The sequence below is a fragment of the Vulpes vulpes genome, chromosome 2 (assembly GCF_048418805.1).
Source record: "Vulpes vulpes isolate BD-2025 chromosome 2, VulVul3, whole genome shotgun sequence".
Lineage (NCBI taxonomy): Eukaryota > Metazoa > Chordata > Mammalia > Carnivora > Canidae > Vulpes > Vulpes vulpes.
Genome location: NC_132781.1, coordinates 53,259,849 through 53,279,571, shown reverse-complemented (window position 1 = coordinate 53,279,571; position 19,723 = coordinate 53,259,849). Strand labels below are relative to the sequence as shown.

At 45.4% G+C, this 19,723-nt stretch overlaps 1 protein-coding gene across 7 annotated transcripts in view; it reads left to right on the top strand.

Moving 5' to 3' along the window:
- The window catches only part of FUBP3 (far upstream element binding protein 3), a 53,692-nt gene that overhangs the window by 20,015 nt on the left and 13,954 nt on the right, over positions 1-19,723 (top strand). For all 7 annotated transcript variants that reach the window (XM_026009527.2, XM_072748354.1, XM_026009525.2 and 4 more), the window contains 9 exons: positions 4,635-4,668; positions 7,189-7,238; positions 7,586-7,657; positions 8,920-8,977; positions 11,076-11,238; positions 12,734-12,832; positions 16,698-16,802; positions 18,082-18,184; positions 18,815-18,915. In XM_026009527.2, the coding sequence (XP_025865312.1) occupies positions 4,635-4,668; positions 7,189-7,238; positions 7,586-7,657; positions 8,920-8,977; positions 11,076-11,238; positions 12,734-12,832; positions 16,698-16,802; positions 18,082-18,184; positions 18,815-18,915 (785 nt within the window). The remainder of the gene's footprint in view (positions 1-4,634; positions 4,669-7,188; positions 7,239-7,585; positions 7,658-8,919; positions 8,978-11,075; positions 11,239-12,733; positions 12,833-16,697; positions 16,803-18,081; positions 18,185-18,814; positions 18,916-19,723) is intronic.

Here is a 19,723-nt window from a genome sequence, read left to right as displayed (position 1 = left end):
GGAATGGAGAATAGATTAGTGATTGCCAGGGTTTAGAGCTGGAGCTGGGAGGGAGGCCCCTGTATAGAATAAGAAAAGATTACTGGAAGGAACCCAGAAGCCTGAATTCCTTTTCATGTGAATAAGGAAACCGATGTCTGGAGAAGTGGCTTGACCAAGGCTGATGCCTGGGAAGTGGCAGAAGGAAGACCTGAACTGCAGTCTGTGTCTCATGTGCCATGATAGTGCATGCTTAAAAATGTGGGCTCTGGGGTGCTGGGGCGGCTCCGTCGGTTAAGCGTCCAACTCTTGGTTTCAGCTCAGGTCGTGATCTTAGGGTTGTAAGATTGAGCCCCATGTTGGGTTTTGTGCTCAGTGCAGTCTGCTTGAGATTCTCTCCCTCTGACCCCCTCCCCACTAGTGTACACATGTAAACACACACGCGCTCTCTCTCTAAAAGCAAATCTAAAAAAAAAAAAAAGACGTGGGCTGCAAAGTGGTAGAGTAGGTTTCAAATCCAAGCTTGGCCATTTGTTAGCTGTGTGACTTTGGTCAAGTGCTTAACCTCCTTGAGTCTCTGTTTCCTTCCCTGTAAAATAGAGCTAATACCAGCTTCGTGAGGTTATCCTAAGGATTAAAACAAGTTACGATTTTCAAACTTGTAAAACACTACTCACAAGATTTCCATCAGAACTAGTTAGTACATACACATTAAAACACATGTATAGCTGAAACAAAAGCTTTATGGAATATATACCCTTACTCTATATGACACACTCTGTTTTTGATTTCAGTTTTTAATAAGCTGGTCATGATCCCCAAAATCGATTTTATGACCTCTGGCTTAAATCAAAATAAGGCCCAGTGCTACAAACACGTACCATAGACTTGTTCTTTCTCTTCATGTCACTCCAGTGACAGGCTGTGGATAGGCACTCAGACCCGGGTTGGGGTCCTCACAGAGTCCCCACAGCCCTAGAGACTATGTTAAGTTCCTGCCCCTCTACAGCTTCCTCCTGCCCCCACCCTGACACTGTACTTCTTAAGGACCAAGATGGCCTTGCACCCTGTGTTACCCCAAGACTGGCACAGTGCCCAGACCAGAGAGGCATAGCCTGAGTGCCTTCATGGGGACCCAGGCACTCTCCTGAGCCCTTCACCTTCCTGGTTTGTAGAGCGGGCCTGGCGATAAAGCACCCGCTTTATCTTGGGGCTCTGTGGGCCTGAGTGGGCTAAGCAAGCAAGTCAACTGGAAGAGCACTGCTCCCCAAAGCCTGTGAGCCTGCAAGGAGGGTGCCATCATTGAGAAGAGCTTGCATTTACTCTCACTTTTTGAAAAATGATTATTTGCAAAATTAGTGAAGGATTACTTGCCTAGGGACTTTTCGGCTGAACTCAGCAGGTCAGTGTTTTGTGGCCCTGGGTGCAGAGCTGCTGCCTTAGAACACTGGAAGCCTTTGTACTGTCCTTGGAAGGAAAGCTTTTTTAAAAATGCTTTGAAAAAAGACAAATCCCTGCAGCTGGCTGTAGGTATTACTGACAATAACCAGGGCTTGAAAAGGCATTGGTCAGAGTCAGAGGAGTTGGGGAGCCAGGGATGGGGGCAGGATTGTTTCCGAAATCTGCAGAGAAGGTTTGGTTTATTAACTTGTTTGGTCAGTTGTCTAAAATGTGCTAATGTTTTGTCTCCTGGCCGACCCACTCACCTGCCCCTGGTCTGCTTGTCCTGTGCACCATGCCAGCGTGTGCTGTCTGCACACCTGTAAGAAGGACGGGTGCTTTTGTTCCTTAGGCTTTTTTGAGGGGGGAATGGGGGTTAACTATTAAAATTGATGCATATTATAAAGTTGGGTATGTTCCCCAGTGACATTTTGTAGGATTTCTTTACAGGAAAAAAAGGAAAACATTTTTCTCCTCACTAGTGGGGGAAAATGTGTCCAGTGCCTTATCTTTTTTCCCCGAAGATCATTATTGAAATTGGCAGACTATTCCTCTTTAGAAAGAAATGTCTCATATTACAGCATGAATCTTTTCTATGGGAAGCTCATTTTCCCCTAGCCCAGACGGCTTCCCATTATGTGGTGCACCAGGTAAACGAGAGCCACACCTATGTGCTTGTGTCTGTGTGTGTGCACATGTGCTGGAATGGAGCTGGGGTGAACTTCTGAGGGGAGACGAAGCATTGTGGGCCAGCATGCACCATTAACGGGAAATAGGACTGATTGTATGCAGCATTTTGCCTTTTTTACAGTAAAATGACTGTAGTTACCATGGAATTGAACTTGATAGGTTCCCACGTGCCTCCCCTGTTGGACCCCCTCTTCCTTGTGAAGACAGGAGGCTCCATGTTCATGGGGCGGATGTTATCCGTCTGCTGTGTGAATGCCCAGTGCCCCCAATCTAACTACTGGTTTTCACTCGTAGGCATCAAATGGGGCCGTTTCTGCAGGGACTGAAACTTTAATAAATAGCACATTTCAGCCTGCAGCTGCAGCATCACCATGGAGGAAAGAGGAGGCGTGCCCTTCCTCACAGTCCACCAACTCCCAAGTTGAGTCTGGGTGGGAATTTGATTTCCTTCTTTGGTGTCGTGTGGCTCTTTGCAGGATGATGGTATGTGTGCTTCTGCTTGCCATCTTCCTGAGCTTGTCCCCTTATTGAGGCAGTGGGCTGGACCCTGTGTGCTGCACCTGTGACCCGCCCCTTCCCTGCAAAAAGGAATTGCTTTGTTTTGTGTAACCAGCACAAAATTGCAAATGCCTTTTGACCAAGAGCCTTTTGAATGTTCTCCTGAATCCCATCAAGTTCTTTATGGTAGCGTTGCTCTTTACCCTATTTCTATGGCTTTTCTGGCCAGATTGCCGAAGATCATCAGCCCTTTTGACATCTCTTACCAAACAGCACAGCATGCCAGGAGCCAAGGTCCAGCTGTGTTGCCCTGTTTGGGAACCAGGCACCTGTGTTCTTGGCCTTTTGAGGCATTTCAGTCTTTAGTCTGTGTTCGGTGTATTCTCCATCCCTGAGAGGAATGCTGACAGTGAGCAGGGAGGCTGAGCTAGACCCTTGAGTAGGAACAGCTGATCAAACTCAAGGGTACTCTTCTCCATAGAAGACATCTTTCTTCAGCCTTTTTTCATACCCACTGCCTTAGAGGGCAGACAGTCCTCTCAGGCAACATCCAGGGGCTATGTGTGTGCCGAGGACTCCTTGTCCAAGGCTGGAATTGAACGGTCTTTACATGGGATGGGAGTCATGAGCACCCCTACCCCAAGTGAGAGCATCTGTCACATTCATACTTGAAATGCAAGAAGAAAAGCTGAAGATTCAATAAAAAACAATTCTCTTATCCCTGAGATAAGCAGATTAATGTATATAATGTCAATATTTTGGCTGCAAACCATTATCTTGCTATTGATCCAGAAGAAATATGGTACTGACTCCACAGCCTCGTTTACTTTTTTGCTCACATTATTTCTTTACACTCTTAAAATATCATGATCTGGTTTCTTTTCCTTTGTCGTCTTAGGACCCGTTCCTGTCCAGTCAGAAGGACAGGGTTAAGTTCAGGCAGAAAGAAGAGCAGTTGAGAGTCATAGATTTCAGATGTCAGGCCATTCCACTCTTTGTTCTGAAGCTGATGTGCTTGACCCTTCCTCACTGATCTCCTGTCTGTCCTCCTTACGACTTGCCCCAGAGACACGTTTGTGAATGCTCTTGATAGCACATTGCAAGATCCATTTGGTTCTTTGGAATATGTTGAGGATTTATACTTTTTTCATTGTCCGCTGTGTTTCCTGGGCTGCATTTTCCAAAAGAGAAACACCACATAATTCTTTTTGCTGATGGCTGATGAGGGAGACGCTCATCAATAGCTGAAAGAGGAGAAACTGGAACAAAAAGCGTAGCTAAAGTGGTTTTGTGGGAATGTGATTACAGAGTTGGTTTTCATAATAAGAGGCTGTTTGGCACTGTTGTCTCTGTGAAATGGGCTTGAAAGGCACTTGCTCATTCTTAGCATCCACTGCGTACAGACTGCTGTGGTGGGTCAACAAAGAGGCCCAAGGAAGGAAGATGCCAGATCCTCTCCTTGAGATGTTTATGTTCTTGGGAGGGCAGGGAGAATTGGGGGGGGGGGGGGCAGGTAGATGCCCCGTGGTCGGCCGGAACCATATGTGCATGTTCTTAGTGACCACAGCTGCCATGGAGCAGTCCTTAACAATGCTCCCAGGCTAGGAGGTTAAACCTTCTCATTTGTTTGAGAAAGAGAAAGAGGGAACCCTCACTATCTTTACATTGAGTCTGGATCCAGAGCAGGAGGGAGGTGGGAAGGGAGAGGGATTTAGGCAGGCAGGGATTTTCTCCCAGGCCTCTCAGCATGTGGACACGCAGATCAATTTCTTATCCTGCGTTCAGCTGGACACTGGGTTAGAGACTGTGTTGATCAAGACATCCCCTCCTGTTTCATATCATGTAACGCATTCATTGCAGCCACTGAGCCTAAATTACTGTTTGCTTTCTTTCTGCCTTTCTCTCCCCCGTCTCCCCCCCCCCCCCGCCCCCGCCCCAGCCTGAAATGGTAAGAACTCGTGTAAGGATGGAGTTAGTTTATCCGTGCTAATGCTTTGATTTTTCTTTTCTCTTTCTCTTTGCCACAGTAGGTAACCAGTTAGGGGCCTTGGTACATCAAAGGTAAGCAGTGGGTTATGTTTTATTATTTATTGATCATTTCTAATTGTTTATTGATCCACCATCTGTACTAGAGTGTTAGAAAGTCAGAGGTTGAGAGTGTGAAAAACCAGGGGCAAGATTTCTTTAAGACTCAAGTTTTTTTATAGTCCTTTTCAAGACAGCATAAGTTCGAAGGATAAATGAACGGGAGGTATTAAAAATCAGCCATTATTGTATATAAAGTTAGACCTCTAGAATGTGGAGCTTCTTTTTTTCTGCCCACATACATCTAATTTAAAGAGAGAAATTTTCCATTCTGAGTTGATGGCTTTCTCAGTGTTTTATGAACCCATAACATCTTCATTTGAGCAAAGGCATCCCCAAGAAGTGTAGGTCGTTGGGCTTTCACAAGATAAAGCTTGTGATCCTCAAGGAGTTGTGGGCTTGAGAAGGCCACCCCATGCACTTGAGGAGGGACTTGCCAGAGAACCTTGGATAAGTGCCCAGTTGCTTCCCTGCCTCAGTTTACTGTTGTAGCTTTCCCTTAAATATTGAGGATTTAGAGAGATACAGAGACCTCTGGGCTTTAAAAGGACCAATCTATAAGGTAGGATGTTTGTGGTCACAATGTTATCCTTTAAAAAGAGTAAAATATGCAGCAAACTGCCATAGTTTCTCTTTGCTCAGGGATGAAATTTTATGTTGTGCATCTGTTACTGTAACATATTATCCTTAATCTTTACCAGCAATGATACAATTATATCCTCTTGTTTTCTACCTGAATGTTTGGGAGTTTCTAGAAATCATCAGACCTTAGTTAACCAAAAGATTTAACCTGGCTTTTGTTGTGTTACTGATTTGCTTTCTTTTTTTAATAAATTAGGATAATTTAAATGACATTGCTGTTAGCATCAAACATAATTTTCCTGTAAAAACGTAATTAGGATTTTACTTTCCGAGATGTTCATACTTTGTGCATTCAGGTTTCAGCCTCACAGTTAGAATGGAGCTTTGTCTTCCAGGGGGCCCAGAGCAGCTCATCTCCATACTTTTCTTCCTCAATGAGTGTCTGCTACCTGCCATCCCTGAGGGCTGAGGAACTGCCTGAGTTTTGTGACAATTTGTATTGTGATAGCATTGAACCTCTTCTGATAAATTCCCTAGTAATACTTGCTAAGGATAGTGCTACACACAGGAGCCGCAGTCTTGTGGCTGCATGCATGGGAGTGTCCTCACCCTTCCCCATGGCCAGGAAACACTCCCCACAGGGACCCTAAGCCTCTGTACGGATGTGCTGGGCCCGTTGAGGCTTAGCGTTGTTGTCCGCAGTATTACTGATTTAGGAAGTTAAAAGAACTGCCTGATTTCGGGCTGAACTCAAATATCCCAAGAGGTAGAGAGGATTCCTGCCCATGTACAAACTGGAGGAGGTAAATTCCTTAGAGAAGAGATAGCTGCTCTCATCAAATTGATACAGTGGCAAGCACTATTTATGCTACAGCCATTTCTTTTAAGTGCCACGCTTTCCCTAAAAACATGCACTTGATTCGATCCTTTCCATGATGGGTAAAAATCCAGCCGAGTGAGAGATGTTAAAAACACTTAACCTTTTTTTTTTCCTTTTTAAACTACTTGCATTTAGCTTCTTCCTAAGGTACATGTTTAAATTTAATTGCTTTCTGGGGTGTGGGGCAAATTGGATATTGTCCACAATACACTATATGGCAAATTTGAAGGTTTGTTTGAAAGAACCAGTACAGTAGTTGTTTAAAAAAAAAAAAAAATCCCAACACGTAGTGAACGGGATAGCACTTAACAGAAGTACCTTGCAGAGTCAGCGAGATAATTATTCTGTCCTGGTCAACACTGATTAGGCCTCTGCTGGATACTAGTTCCATTTGGAGCATCTCATCCAAAACAATAGATAAATTAGAAAGAGGCCAGAAAGCAATAAAAAGATTGGGAAACAAGGGATGTTGAAGAGAAGTTGGATATCTGTATCTAGCAAGGAGACCGGAGGAAAAGTCTAAACTAACTTCTCAAGTCCCAAAGAGTCTTTTAAGCGTTAAGTGATATCGAGAAGAAAAGGTAGTTGTTAGTAGAATTGATGGTTTAATGAAAAATCAGAAGAGGAGGTGTGGATCTTCTCGAGAAGTGATTAACCAAAGGGTCCATTAGATGATGCTCTTTTTTTTTTTTTTAAAGATTTTATTTATTTATTCATGAGAGACACAGAGAGAGAGAGGCAGAGACACAGGAAGAAGAAGAAGCAGGCTCCATGCAGGGAGTCCAGTGTGGGACTCGATCCCGGGACTCCAGGACCACACCCTGGGCCAAAGGCAGACACTAAACTGCTCCAGGGATCCCGGATGATGCTCTTTCTTGAGGGCACAATCAGACTTTTCCTACTTGCTGGCCAAACTAGCATGATTCATTTTAAAGTCCCTCTCTCTTTCAGTATTGCCAGTGTGGGGAATTTGGGGAACCTGAAGTGGCTGTGAAATTCTTTATATGTTTTTCCAAAATGTTCTTTGTTTTTAGGGCAGTAATAACAGAAGAATTCAAAGTGCCTGATAAAATGGTTGGATTTAGTAAGTATACACATTATCTACTTTACCTTCATTAATCTGTCAGTGTGACCGTCACAATGGTAGAATGCTTTGCACCCTGTATCCCCCAGAGTCCCAAAGGACTGCAGGTCTCTCACTAGGCTGAGAGAGACCTGTGTCCCTCTGCCCCCAACCTCTCTCCTCCCTTCAGCTGCAGTACCTTGTAACCTATCTGCCATGTTTCACATATGATTTCCGTGGCTCACGGAGGCCATCCTGATTTGCAGTGCCGCAAGCCAAGTGTAAATGTTTGCTGAATTAATTAAGTCATTCATGCATGGTTAAATATGGAACAGAGGCACGTTCTGACCTTGTTCAATTTGTTTCAGTTATCGGCAGGGGAGGTGAGCAGATTTCACGGATTCAAGCAGAATCTGGTTGCAAAATTCAGATTGCTTCAGGTAAGGCTTCCTTTTTCATAGATCTCAGTTTGGTAGAAATCAGTATTTTGCCAAGTTTTCCAGATTTATTACCTTTGCTTGTTGCTTAGAAGTCTAAGAGCTTGGGTAAGTATATGCGATTGCTGTTTTCCTTGCATTTTTAGAACTGGACTCCCAGATGAGAACCAGAAAAACTAGGGCAAAAGCAGGCCCAGAGACGAGGCTGCCCGTCTGGCCTCTTGAGGCCTTCCACAGTTCTACAGCTCCGTGTAGCCCGTGCTAGACACCTGCTGCTCTAGGACCTCTGATTTTTGCACCAGAATGTTATGTCAGACAGGGGGGCCTGAAGGAGTGCTGTGGCTTTGGGGTCACTCCTGGGGACGGTTCACTGGCTCCCCTGGATTAGACCATCCCCTCCCATTGTGGAAAGAGGCCAGCTGGGGTCTGGCTAAATGAGTGCACGTGAAACACAGTTCAGGACCTTTCCCAGCTGGGTCCATTTGACCATGGGTTATGGAGAGAAACAGTTTAAGGAAAAGAAGTATTCTCATATTATTAATAGTTCTGACAACTGATTTGAGTTTGGTCTCTTTCCATAGTGGAAAAGCGGGTGTGGAAGACTGTTAACTAGAGAAGCGTTTGTCTGTTTAAAAGATACACGTCACAGTGTCTCGAAGGCAGTAACTGCTCTTAGTTCTTTTTTTTCTTTCTTTTTTGAGTTAAGAATTTCAAAGGGCACTTTTTTTAGGAACAAAGTAAGCGTCGTGTGGTGTTGGAAAGCAAGCTTCTCCTCTCTTGCCAAATGGTCCGGAAGTAGTTCCACATAGATGTCACTGCTCTCTTGGGAGATTCGTGCCATAGCTGGTAATAGCCCTGACGTGCATCTGCCGTTAAATTGTTCACTGGTGTGCAAACAGGTGATCTTAACCTACTCTGCAGGTGGAGAAACTGAGGAAGAGCGGGTGACACGACTCAGGCACTTTTTAGCACACAAATGGGTCAGAGAAATGAAGCTGAGATTGCTAATTAGGACCCGCTGGGAAAGCTCCGCTGCATCCTGCCCACCTCCCCTGCAGAATCTGTTTCTACTTTGAGAATCTAGGGTGGAGCTACCAGCTGACTGTTCCCTCCACAAGTGGAAGCAAACTGTCTTTTTCTGGGGCTTGGGCTTCTGTGGGGCCGGTGTAGGAACCAGCCCAGAGAGACAATCTGTACACAGAGGCACAGGTACACGGTTGCCTGATGCCCACCAACACACCTCATCTTCTTGATTCTTCTTATAGAGAGTTCTGGGATTCCAGAGAGGCCCTGTGTACTTACCGGAACCCCAGAAAGTATTGAGTAAGTTTATTTTATTTACTTTTTCCTTTCACTCTTCTTCCTCCCTCCCCAAATGGGGAGACATGGAAGGGCAAAACTGTTACCGAACACTGCGGATCTGTGCTGCAACTTGGCCATGAAAGCACATGCTTCTGTGGAGAAGGATCTGGGAGGTTGCCACACCAGGGGAGTTTTCTGTTACTTAAAACACATAAGGTATCTCCTTTTTCTCAAACCCTACAGAATTTCTGGTAGCTGTTATAACATCCACTCCATACACCAGGGTCTTAAAGAGTGTGCGTTCACCCCACCTAAGTGCTCTAAGCAGCTTATTTCTTCCTTTGTAATATCTCCTTTACCTGAGCAGGTCTGTATTTGTGAGCCTGTCACTTGGTGAACCATTGAGAATCCTGGTACCAGGTCTTTTGCCTGAGACTGATCCCACTGCCTTACTGCTATTTGAGAACCAAATGAATTGACTCATCACTCCTCTTAGAGGGCTGTCTGGACTGGTCAGAGTATGTTTTGACTCTGGGTGCCCTGGCAAGCACTTTACAACTAGCATTTGCTTTCCCGCTCTGGGGCCCCTGTGCTTAGAGGCTTGTGTCAGATGCAGGCCTCATCAGTCCACGAGCCTCCTGGGGAACAGGGATGTACTAACTTAGTGTCTGCTCACTCTCCTCTTTCAACCTACCGAGTAGTGTTGCATTTGGGAACAGGGTAGCTAAGATTATTCCTGGCTCAATAGATAGGGATGTTTTACTGTTTCCGTTTCTCCGAGAGTCCAGATGAGTTTAAATTCTCTTGTTCTGCCGTAACATTGCAAGCAGTGAACCAGAATAAATATCGCTGGTAGGTGTGCATTATAGGGCAAGCGGGAGGATTTTGCTGGAGTCAAGGCATTTTTCTTCCAACACAGGTTAATTTAGTACACAAGCAAAATATTAAGCTGCTGGTGTCGCTGAGAAGACCGGCCAGGCCAATTCTGTATACAGAGAGGCTCAAGACTACAAAAGGCAACATCTGTTTCCTCCCTTTCTTTTCTTTCCTCTACTCTTCTAACCATTCCTGCTTCCTCTTCTACCCAGGCAGTCGGGGCAACAGGATTGTAACTTTAGGAGGAAACCGTTTCATTTTCTTCGAGTATACTGTACAGCCAGCCTGTATAGTAGCTGAATGCTACCCTCTCGGAGGAACCAAAAAATAGATTGCACATGGTGATTTAAAGAATAAATACTAAAAAAAAATAATAATAAAAAAATAAAGAATAAATCCCGCCAAAAAATAAAAAAATAAAAACACAGAAAAACCAGCCACGGGAGCTTCTGGTGCTGAAAAGGTGATCACCCCAACAGGCAGCCTCGGCTGGTCAGGCCATGCTGTGTCAACACTGCCGTTTCCCTCCCCTTCCTCGGGTCCACTGGCACCAGACAGCATCACAGGAGAAAGCAGGGGCCTGAGAATCCAAGTGGACAGGCACAAAGCAGACGTCTGTGGCCCTGTGACTGCACTGGGGCTGTGCTGCCTCTTCTTCTCACCCCTTCAGACCACTGGCGATCAGCCATAGCCTGAGCTGGAAGGTCATCTCAGAAGTTGTAGAGCAGATTGGCTGGGGGAAGAAACTTGGAATCTGGGAATTCAGATGGTGACTACTAACCCTCGCTTTCTTTCTTCCTATCTCTCTCGTTGCTCTCTCCTGCCCATATTTAACCAGTGTCTCTTGAGTATCTCCTCTGTGTGAAGCGTTACGTTGGACTGGGGACCAGAGAGAGGTGCAGAGGAGGGATCAAAGGCGGTCTCTGCCACCTTAGCAGCTGAAGTTTCTGATAGGAGACGAAACGTGTTTGTGATGGAAATGTGAGACACCGTCATGAGCAAAGGGCAGGCCGGAGAGGGCTCTGTTGGAATGTTGGTGTGTGGTGCGTGTCACTTTTAAATTCCAGCCCGGTAGCGTGGCGGATGGCAGAGACCTCCCGGGTTGTAGGGGAGGAGCTGGAGCTGGATGGAGGGCTGCCTTGACTCCTTCATGGTCTTCCCCCGATGCTGTTGTCCTTCCTTCTCCAGGCACCTAGCACATTCATGTAATGCTCTTTCTCTTGTGATTCTTTCCCTCCCAAAGACAAGCCAAACGGCTCCTGGGGCAGATTGTGGACCGCTGTCGGAATGGACCTGGCTTTCACAACGACATAGACGGCAATAGCACAATCCAGGAAATTCTTATCCCTGCGTCTAAAGTGGGTTTGGTCATCGGCAAAGGAGGGGAGACGATCAAGCAGCTGCAGGTATGTGAGCCCTTATCAGAGTGATGCTCCAGGAGGGCTTCTGGGACTGGGGGTTAGGGCTAGTCATAACCCAAACTCCCCATTGCTAGACTGGCTATACACCTCTCGGTGCAGAGCTCCCCTGCCACCCTCTGCTCACGTCAGTGCACAGATCCTCCATTCAACAGATACTTTATGAACAGTTACTGTGGCCAGGCCTGAGTCCAGGTATGATGCCAAGTGGTACTGCCCACTGGGGTGGTCACACTCTGTTAGGCTTGTTTTTACCATCAGACAACAACATCTTGGATGAAAGAACTGCATCCAGAGCTGGAGCTTTTAGCCAGCCACACACCCTCTCCCTAGCTGCCTGACCTTAAATATGTTTGTATATTTCTCCAGGGCTCAAGAGTCCTTGTCTGTAAAGGTGGGGAAATGCCCACCTCACTCTTGTAATGCAGCTGAAATAATACTCGTGATTTTATATTTACTTAAGATCCTTAGAACAGAGCCTGTTACTGAGTAAATGCTCCATGAACACTAGCTGCTCCTATTCCAGAACCCCTCATGTGAGACACGGGAAGCCAGAAATGTGTCAGAATTGAACACCCCCAGAAGGGCAGCCCATGTGGCTCAGCAGTTTAGCTCCGCCTTCAGTCCAGGGTGTGACCCCAGAGTCCCGGGATCGAGTCCCATGTTGGGCTCCCTGCATGGGGCCTGCTTCTCCCTCTGCCTATGTCTCTGCCTCTCTCTCTCTCTCTCTCTCTCTCTCTCTCTCTCTCTGTCTCTATGAATAAATAAATCTAAAAAAAAAAAAAAAAAGATAAAAAAAGAACACCCCCAAGAAGTTCCAGGGCACATCCTGTAATCTGATGCCTGTTGGCCTAGCCAAAACATCGTGACAGTCATAGTCAGTGAGAGAAGGGGTACAGATATGCTTCCATGAGTTTGGATTAGTTTTGCTGCCAAATGAGTTATGAGCAAACTTATTTCCAAACTTCTGGGCTTTTGAAGTTGCAAGTCAGGGGTCATGGGCTGCCTAGTGTGCGCTCTCACGCACCAGCACTTGGCCTGGCGGGCACTCTAATGTGGGCTCTAGGGTCCTGGAAGCCAGAATCCACCTTTTGCTCCCCCATGCCCCAGCTCTGAGACCTTGGGCAGCTTGCTCTCAGGGCCTGCCCCATCAGTGAAATAGGGCAGCAGGAGCCTTTCCTTCTCAGAGCTGTGCATGGGCCGTAACTAGATGATGTTAGTCCCTGATATGTCATAAAAGCAGTTCATTGGATTGAGATATTCTGGGGACCAGGAGAAGAGGAGGATTTGGGGAAATGGTTTTCCATATCACACTTGGCAGCTGTCTAGCATGAACGGTACACTGGTGTTCTCAAAGGGCGGTACCTTGTGGTAGGTGGGACGTGCCTGATGGGGGATGGGGCCCAGCCCCATGCTTCTTGCACCATGCTGCGTTCTCGTTCATGGCGGTGAGGGCTGTACTGCTGGTGTGCTTCCCCCACAGGAGCGGACAGGTGTGAAAATGGTCATGATCCAGGATGGCCCATTGCCTACGGGAGCAGACAAGCCTCTCCGCATCACTGGAGACCCGTTCAAAGTACAGGTAGGAAAGAAGTCGCGAATGGGGCAGGTCCTGGGTGTGGGGCTATCACTTGGGAGGAATGTGTTGAGCTTGTATGTTATTCAAGAAGTTATCTGGGGATATCTGGGTGGCGCAGCAGTTTAGCGCCTGCCTTTGGCCCAGGGCGCGATCTTGGAGACCCGGGATCGAGTCCCACATTGGGCTCCCGGTGCATGGAGCCTGCTTCTCCCTCTGCCTGTGTCTCTGCCTCTCTCTCTCTCTCTCACTGTGTGCTTATCATAGATAGATAGATAGATAGATAGATAGATAGATAGATAGATAGATGATAGAAAGAGAGGGAGGGAGGGAGGAAGGAAGGAAAGAAAGAAAGAAAAGAAAAGAAAGAAAGAAAGAAAGAAAGAAAAGTTATCAAACTGGGTGTTGTTTTATTTAAGGTGAACTGTTGTCCAAACTAAGCGTGATGATAGGATATGAGGTCGGCCTGTCTCCTTCAGAGCCATTTAAATTAATTCAAATTAAATGAGAATGGAGTTTCTTGTTTACACTGGCCATATTTTGAGAGCCTAAGAGCCACATGAGGATGGCAGCTCTGGTCATGGACAGTGCACATATGGAACATTCCCATAAATGAAGATGATTTTGTTGCACTGATAAGATGCAGTTTTCCATCTGTTAGCCTTTGGATACCTCGGCTGCTGGGTCTCTCTGGCTCTTACTTGCTTGTTCTCTCTTGGTTCTATTTTGCAAGACTTCCCGCTTAGGTGGGAGATGAGCACCCCACCCGTATATGTGTGCCCTCCTAGCAAGCGCCCTGTGCCCTGAGCTCCCAGCCACAGAGTATAGCCCATTTGAAAGCAGTAAAGGGCTTAGGTTTAGACCATCTGGGGCAGTTCCACCCTCTGACTCTCACTGCCAGCAGGAATGTGAGTGGGCTGCGGGTGTGGGAATGTGTCTGTTCTCTTGAAATACGAATGTTCTTTTCCTGCCCACTGCAGCATACTGTGCCTTTGCTGCATTTAGAGGACTTCCAGGGTGGCATACCTTGGTGAGCTAGGCTGTCAGCAACAGCTGTTTCTCCACAGGAGTTCTGGGGCTTTGAGCCAGTGGAGGTTACCAGTCTCCTGCAAAATATTTCCCCCATTCTTCCCCTCCCACGACGATACTTTATTTGCACATATATGTATTTGTGCGTGTGTTTATGTAGGTATATATGTATGTTTATTGTAATTAACATGATATGGCAGTCTCGGGGTACAACAGGATGATTCAGCACATTGCAAAATTATATCCATCACGACTTGGCTCACCATAGTGTGCTTATCATCCATCACTGTGCAGTTATTAAAGTATTAGTGATCATGTCCCCTGTGCTGTACTTCTCAACTCCGGGACTTACTACTTTTATAAATGCAAGTTTATACCTCTTAATCCCCTTCTCCTATTTATTTCCCCCAATTCTTTCTTTTTTAATATTTATTTATTAAAAGAGAGCATGAGCAGAGCAGAGGGAGAAGCAGACTCCCCACTGAGCAAGGAGCTTAATGTGGGGGTCAATCCCAGAACCCTGAGATCATGACCTGAGCCAAAGGCAGACACTTCGCTAACTGAGCCTAGGCACCCCTGATTCCCCCAATTCCTTTTTTTTAAAGTATTTTTTTAATTTTAATTTTTTTTTTAAGATTTTATTTGTTCATGAAAAACACAGAGAGAGAGAGAGAGAAAGAGAGGCAGAGACACAGGCAGAGGGAGAAGCAGGCTCCCCCCGGGGATCCTGACATGGGACTCGATCCCAGGTCTCCAGAATCACACCCTGGGCCAATGGCAGTGCTAAACCGCTGAGCCACCTGGGCTGCCCTAATTTTTTTTTTAATTTTTTAATTTTTTTTTAAATTTTTTAAAAAGATTTTATTTATTCATTCATGATAGACAGAGAGGGAGAGAGAGGCAGAGACACAGGCAGAGGGAGAAGCAGGCTCCATGCCGGGAGCCCGATGCAGGATTCGATCCTGGGACTCCAGGATCGCGCCCCGAGCCAAAGGCAGGCACTAAACTGCTGAGCCACCCAGGGATCCCCTAATTTTTTTTTTTAATTCAGTTTGCCAACATACAGTATAATTTCCCCCAGTTTTTAATGTTCTTGTTCAGCATAACTCAATTTGCTGTTATCAGGAGTTCTTCCAGTCCAGGTACATAGGTAAAAATCCTGGTTTTAGGGACACCTGGGTGGCTCAGCAGTTAAGCATCTGCTTTTGGCTCCAGGCATGATCCTGGGGTCCCAGGATCAAGTCTCACATCATGGTTAAGAATCATGATTTTAAAGCAGAATTGAGGGCCAGTGATTCAGACGGCCTCAGGCCTTGGACTCCAGGCAGTGGTGCAGCACCTCACTCCCCTCCAGCAGGCCAGGGTCCCCCAGGTGCCTTGCCCCTCCAAAGCATCTCACCTTCCTTTTTTTTTTTTTTTTTCTTTCAAAAGATTTTTTTAAATTTATTTATGAGAGAAGCAGAGATACAGGCAGAGAGAGAAGCAGGCTCCATGCAGGGAGCCCCATGTGGGACTCAATCCCAGGTCTCCAGGATCACGCCCTGGGTTGAAGGGAGGCGCCAAACCGCGGAGCCACCCAGGGATCCCGCATCTCACCTTTCTAAATGTGTGCACATTGGCTCCCTGCTTGCCTTCTCTGGTGGAACTTTCTGTTCTTTTATGAAAGAGCTTATTTTCTTGACATTCCACGCATTTGCAGGAAAATCACAACAAAATATTTTTAGTTTTTTTGTTTTAATTTTAAAAGTGCATGTATTCTACATTTTTTATTTGGGAAAAGCCATTTCCTGTGTTTAGGATAAATGGTTGTGTGTTTTTCTCTCCCCAACTTTTTATTATAAAAATCTTTAGACATACAGACAAGTTGAAAAGATGAACAGTGAACATGTACTTGTGTAGCCTCTTCCTACCTGTCATTTTGCCACACTCGTGTGTTTGTGTGTTTTATTTATTTACTTATTTCTGCTTTACCATTTGTGAGTAAGTGACAGATATCATGACCGTCTGCCCGCAGATCCTGCAGCATGTATCTCCCAAGAACTGGTTTCTATAATCAGGCCTAGGAAAATGATAGCAAGTCTCATAACATGATCTTATAGTCCCATGCTCGCAGTTTCTCCAAATGTCTGAAGACTTTAATTCCTGCTTGTTTGTTTTTATTTGGCTGGTTTTTCCAGAACCAGGATGCAATCTGGGTTCCCAGACTTGAGTTGTTATGTATGGCTGATGTCCAGTGCAGGTTCCTTGAGGCTGGGACTGGTATGGGCAAGATGGACTGACTTAAAGTGCATTGGGGGGGCAGAGGACACTGAGTGTGCCTCCAAGAGCATCAGGCCTGGGAGGTAGTCTTGCCAGGTGGTAATTGGGATATTTGATCTCTGGGTGTTGGAGGATAGATTCAGGCCCCCTAGGCTGGCCTTTTCCCTCACCTCCCTGGAGCTCCTCTGCGATGGGTTGCCTTGTAATGTCTTTTACGTGGAACTTGCCTACAGAGCTCTCAGAAAGAAACAGTGTGCCAAAATGCCTCAGGGCCATAGTAATCAATCTCTGACCTAGCACAAATGTGCTGATCCAACTGTGGCTTAAAGGAAGGCAGGCCCTTGTCTGTGTGGATGTCTTGGGCTATGTGAAGAACACGTCACCTAAGATTGGTCTATGTGACCCACCCTAGCAGCCTCCTCCTGTCCCATGTTGTGATACAAGAAGTAAGCTCTCCCACAGCTGAGCACCTTCTGAGTCTTTAAGCCTGACTTAATGGGGTCTGATCTTGAAATTTCACCTGGTGTCATGTCTTTTCTTAGGATTTTGTTTTCCATAATGTCTTTCCTCTGTGTTTATGCAGCAAGCGAGAGAAATGGTATTAGAGATCATTCGAGAGAAAGATCAAGCTGACTTCCGAGGTGTCCGAGGTGACTTCAGTGCCCGCGTGGGAGGAGGCAGCATAGAGGTATGCTTGTCCTACAGGTTAGTTTCCAGGCAAACGGGCTGCACTTTTTGATTGTAGGCCACACTTTGGTTAGCTCTTTAACCTTGAGTGAGTGAGTGAGCTTTGATCTCTTCGAAGCCTGGGTGGGTGTGAGGAAGGACCGAAAGAGTCAGCCATAGGGAGGGGAGCCAGCTGCATGCATTTCAAGGAACGGGGCCATCTTCCTGGTTGTGAGGTTTTGCCTCAGCACTTTCTTGCTGCCCAGGTGAAGACTAGAGGCCAGATTTTCTCAGTGCTCTGTGTTGTGATGGTGTCAGACCTGGAAGGCCTACTTATTGATGAGGTGGAATGGAATGAAAAGCTTTCCTTTATTTTTTGAAATGTTTTTAAAGATTTATGAGAGAGAGGGACAAAAGGAGAGTGCAGGGGCAGGGAGGGGCAGAGAGAGAGCATCTCAAGCAGGCTCACTGCTGAGTGCAGACCCCAATGCAGGGCTTGAACTCACAACCCTGAGACCATGACCTGAGCCAAAACCAAGAGTCAGGTGCTTATTTGACTGAGCCACCCAGGCTCCCCAAAAAGCATTCCTTTACAATGAAGTTTTGAGATACGCTGCACCGTGGATAGAGCTTGCAAACATTATGCTTAGTAAAGTAAGCCAGATACAGAGAGACAAATACTGTGTGAGTCCATTCATGTGAGGCGCCCAGAATGGGCAAGTTCCCAGGGGTAGAATGTAGAGCAGAGGTGACCAGCACTGATGGAAGGAGACTGTTTAATGGATACATAGTTTTGGGGGGTGATGAAAAGGTTTTGGAAGTACAGAGACTGTTGATGGTTACACAACGTTGTGTGTATATTTAATGCCACTGAACTGTATACTACGTAATGGTTAAAATGATAAAGGTTATGTGTTCTTATATTTTATCACAATAAAAGAATGAAGGGGGGACATTTTCAAGGACCAGTGTACATGATATATTTATGCTTATTTCATAGAATTGGGAAGATAAGTTTGCCATCTTTAAACTTTTATCTATAAGGTTTATTCTTAATTTTTATAACTAATGTGATGAAGTCTCAGATGCATTAGCTAACTTAATAGGCAAGAATGTAATCATCAATCACGATATTTTTCCTAAGAGGGGAAAAATATGCTGTATCATATCATTTCTAGGAAGGCACTGCAATCAAAATCAAGTTGTTTGTTCTTTGGGTCTTTTTTTTTTTTTTTAATGTATCCTTTAAGAAATAACAGATTTGCAGACAGCTCTGATAGATTTTGTTTCCCTGTGCTCAGGTGTCTGTGCCAAGGTTTGCTGTTGGGATTGTAATAGGAAGAAATGGGGAAATGATCAAAAAGATTCAGAATGATGCCGGGGTGAGGATTCAGTTCAAGCCAGGTTGGTTTTGATGATTCTCAAAAATCCTTAGTGCTATGAAGAATTATAAAGTACTTAACAAGACAGGGACTCTATAATTAGCTCATGTGTGTTCCCTCCCTCCCTCTTTCCTACCCACTCCTCCCCCCCATACTATTACCAAATTATCAATCTAGCTTTCTCCTCTGGGCCCTCATAGCATTTCCAGCTTTTAATTTTGTCAAGGAGAGACAAAAAAGAATCTGTTATTTTGACTTCATTATTTAAAGATAAAACCATTTAAGAAAAAGACTAACATCTTAGAATAAAGGACAGTTCTTTAAATTTTGTAGATTTGTCTTCATGAGCAAAATTACTTACATTGCCTTAATTTTCCTCATTTCTCTGAAGATGGGAAAACATTGTGATGGGTTAATTTTGACACCCTATACCATATATTACCAGCTCTGCTTTCTTTTGCCTTATTGTCTTGTGTTTCTGTAACAATATCTTTTTAAAATGCCTGTAATTACATAAGAAGCGAGTGTTGATATAAACCATCCAAAAAGATGATTATGCATCTGGTAGGAATATTGATTGCAAATCAGACTGACCTTTGTTTCCAACTAAAGTCAGGCTTTTCCTAACCCTGTCTCTCATTTTGTTCTACAGATGATGGTATTAGTCCAGAGAGAGCTGCACAAGTCATGGGACCCCCAGATCGGTGTCAGCATGCAGCACATGTCATCAACGAGCTTATTCTTACAGCCCAGGTGAGTCCAGCTTTCTGGAGTTCAGACACATCACCTGCAAAAGCAGAAAGTGCCACACAGGGTCTTGGGGCAGCACCAAAGAGAAGTCACGCCCTCTTGGATCACATTTCTGGAGCTCAGTGCTCTTGCCAGTTGCCTGCCTCCAGGTACATGGCTGGCAGCTTTTCTACATCTGTGCTTTTCCTCCCTTCATGTATTTTGTTACTAGCTTCTTGCTCTTTGTTATACCAGATATCCTAGATACTTTGCTCTTTGTTATCTAGGTTTTCTTGACACAGTAAGTTCCTGACTGTGTAAACTATTTGGAGAAGTACAGTGCAGGTCACATTTCAAGCCATTGGGTATACTTTGCATGGAAATATATTAAGTAAACTCCAGGGCGCCTGGGTGGCTCAGTTGGTTAAGCATCTGACTCAATCTCAGCTCAGGTCTTGATCTCAGGGTCATGAGTTCAAGCCCCACATTGGGCTCACGCTAAGCATGGAGTCTCTTTAAAAAAAATAATAAATGCTTGGGCAGCCCAGGTAGCTCAGCGGTTTAGCACTGCCTTCAGCCCAGGGTGTGATCCTGGAGACCTGGGTTCAGGTCCCACATCGGGCTCTCTGCATGAAGCCTACTTCTCCCTCTGCCTGTGTCTCTGCCTCTCTCTCTCTCTCTCTCTCATGAATAAATAAATAAATAAAATCTTTAAAAAAGAAAAAAATAAACTCTAATCTTAGCTTCAGAAAACACTTCTGGATCCTCCAGAGTCTTAAAGCTGTCTTCACACACTGGATTCCCTGCACTTCTCTCTCAGGATGCGAGCAAG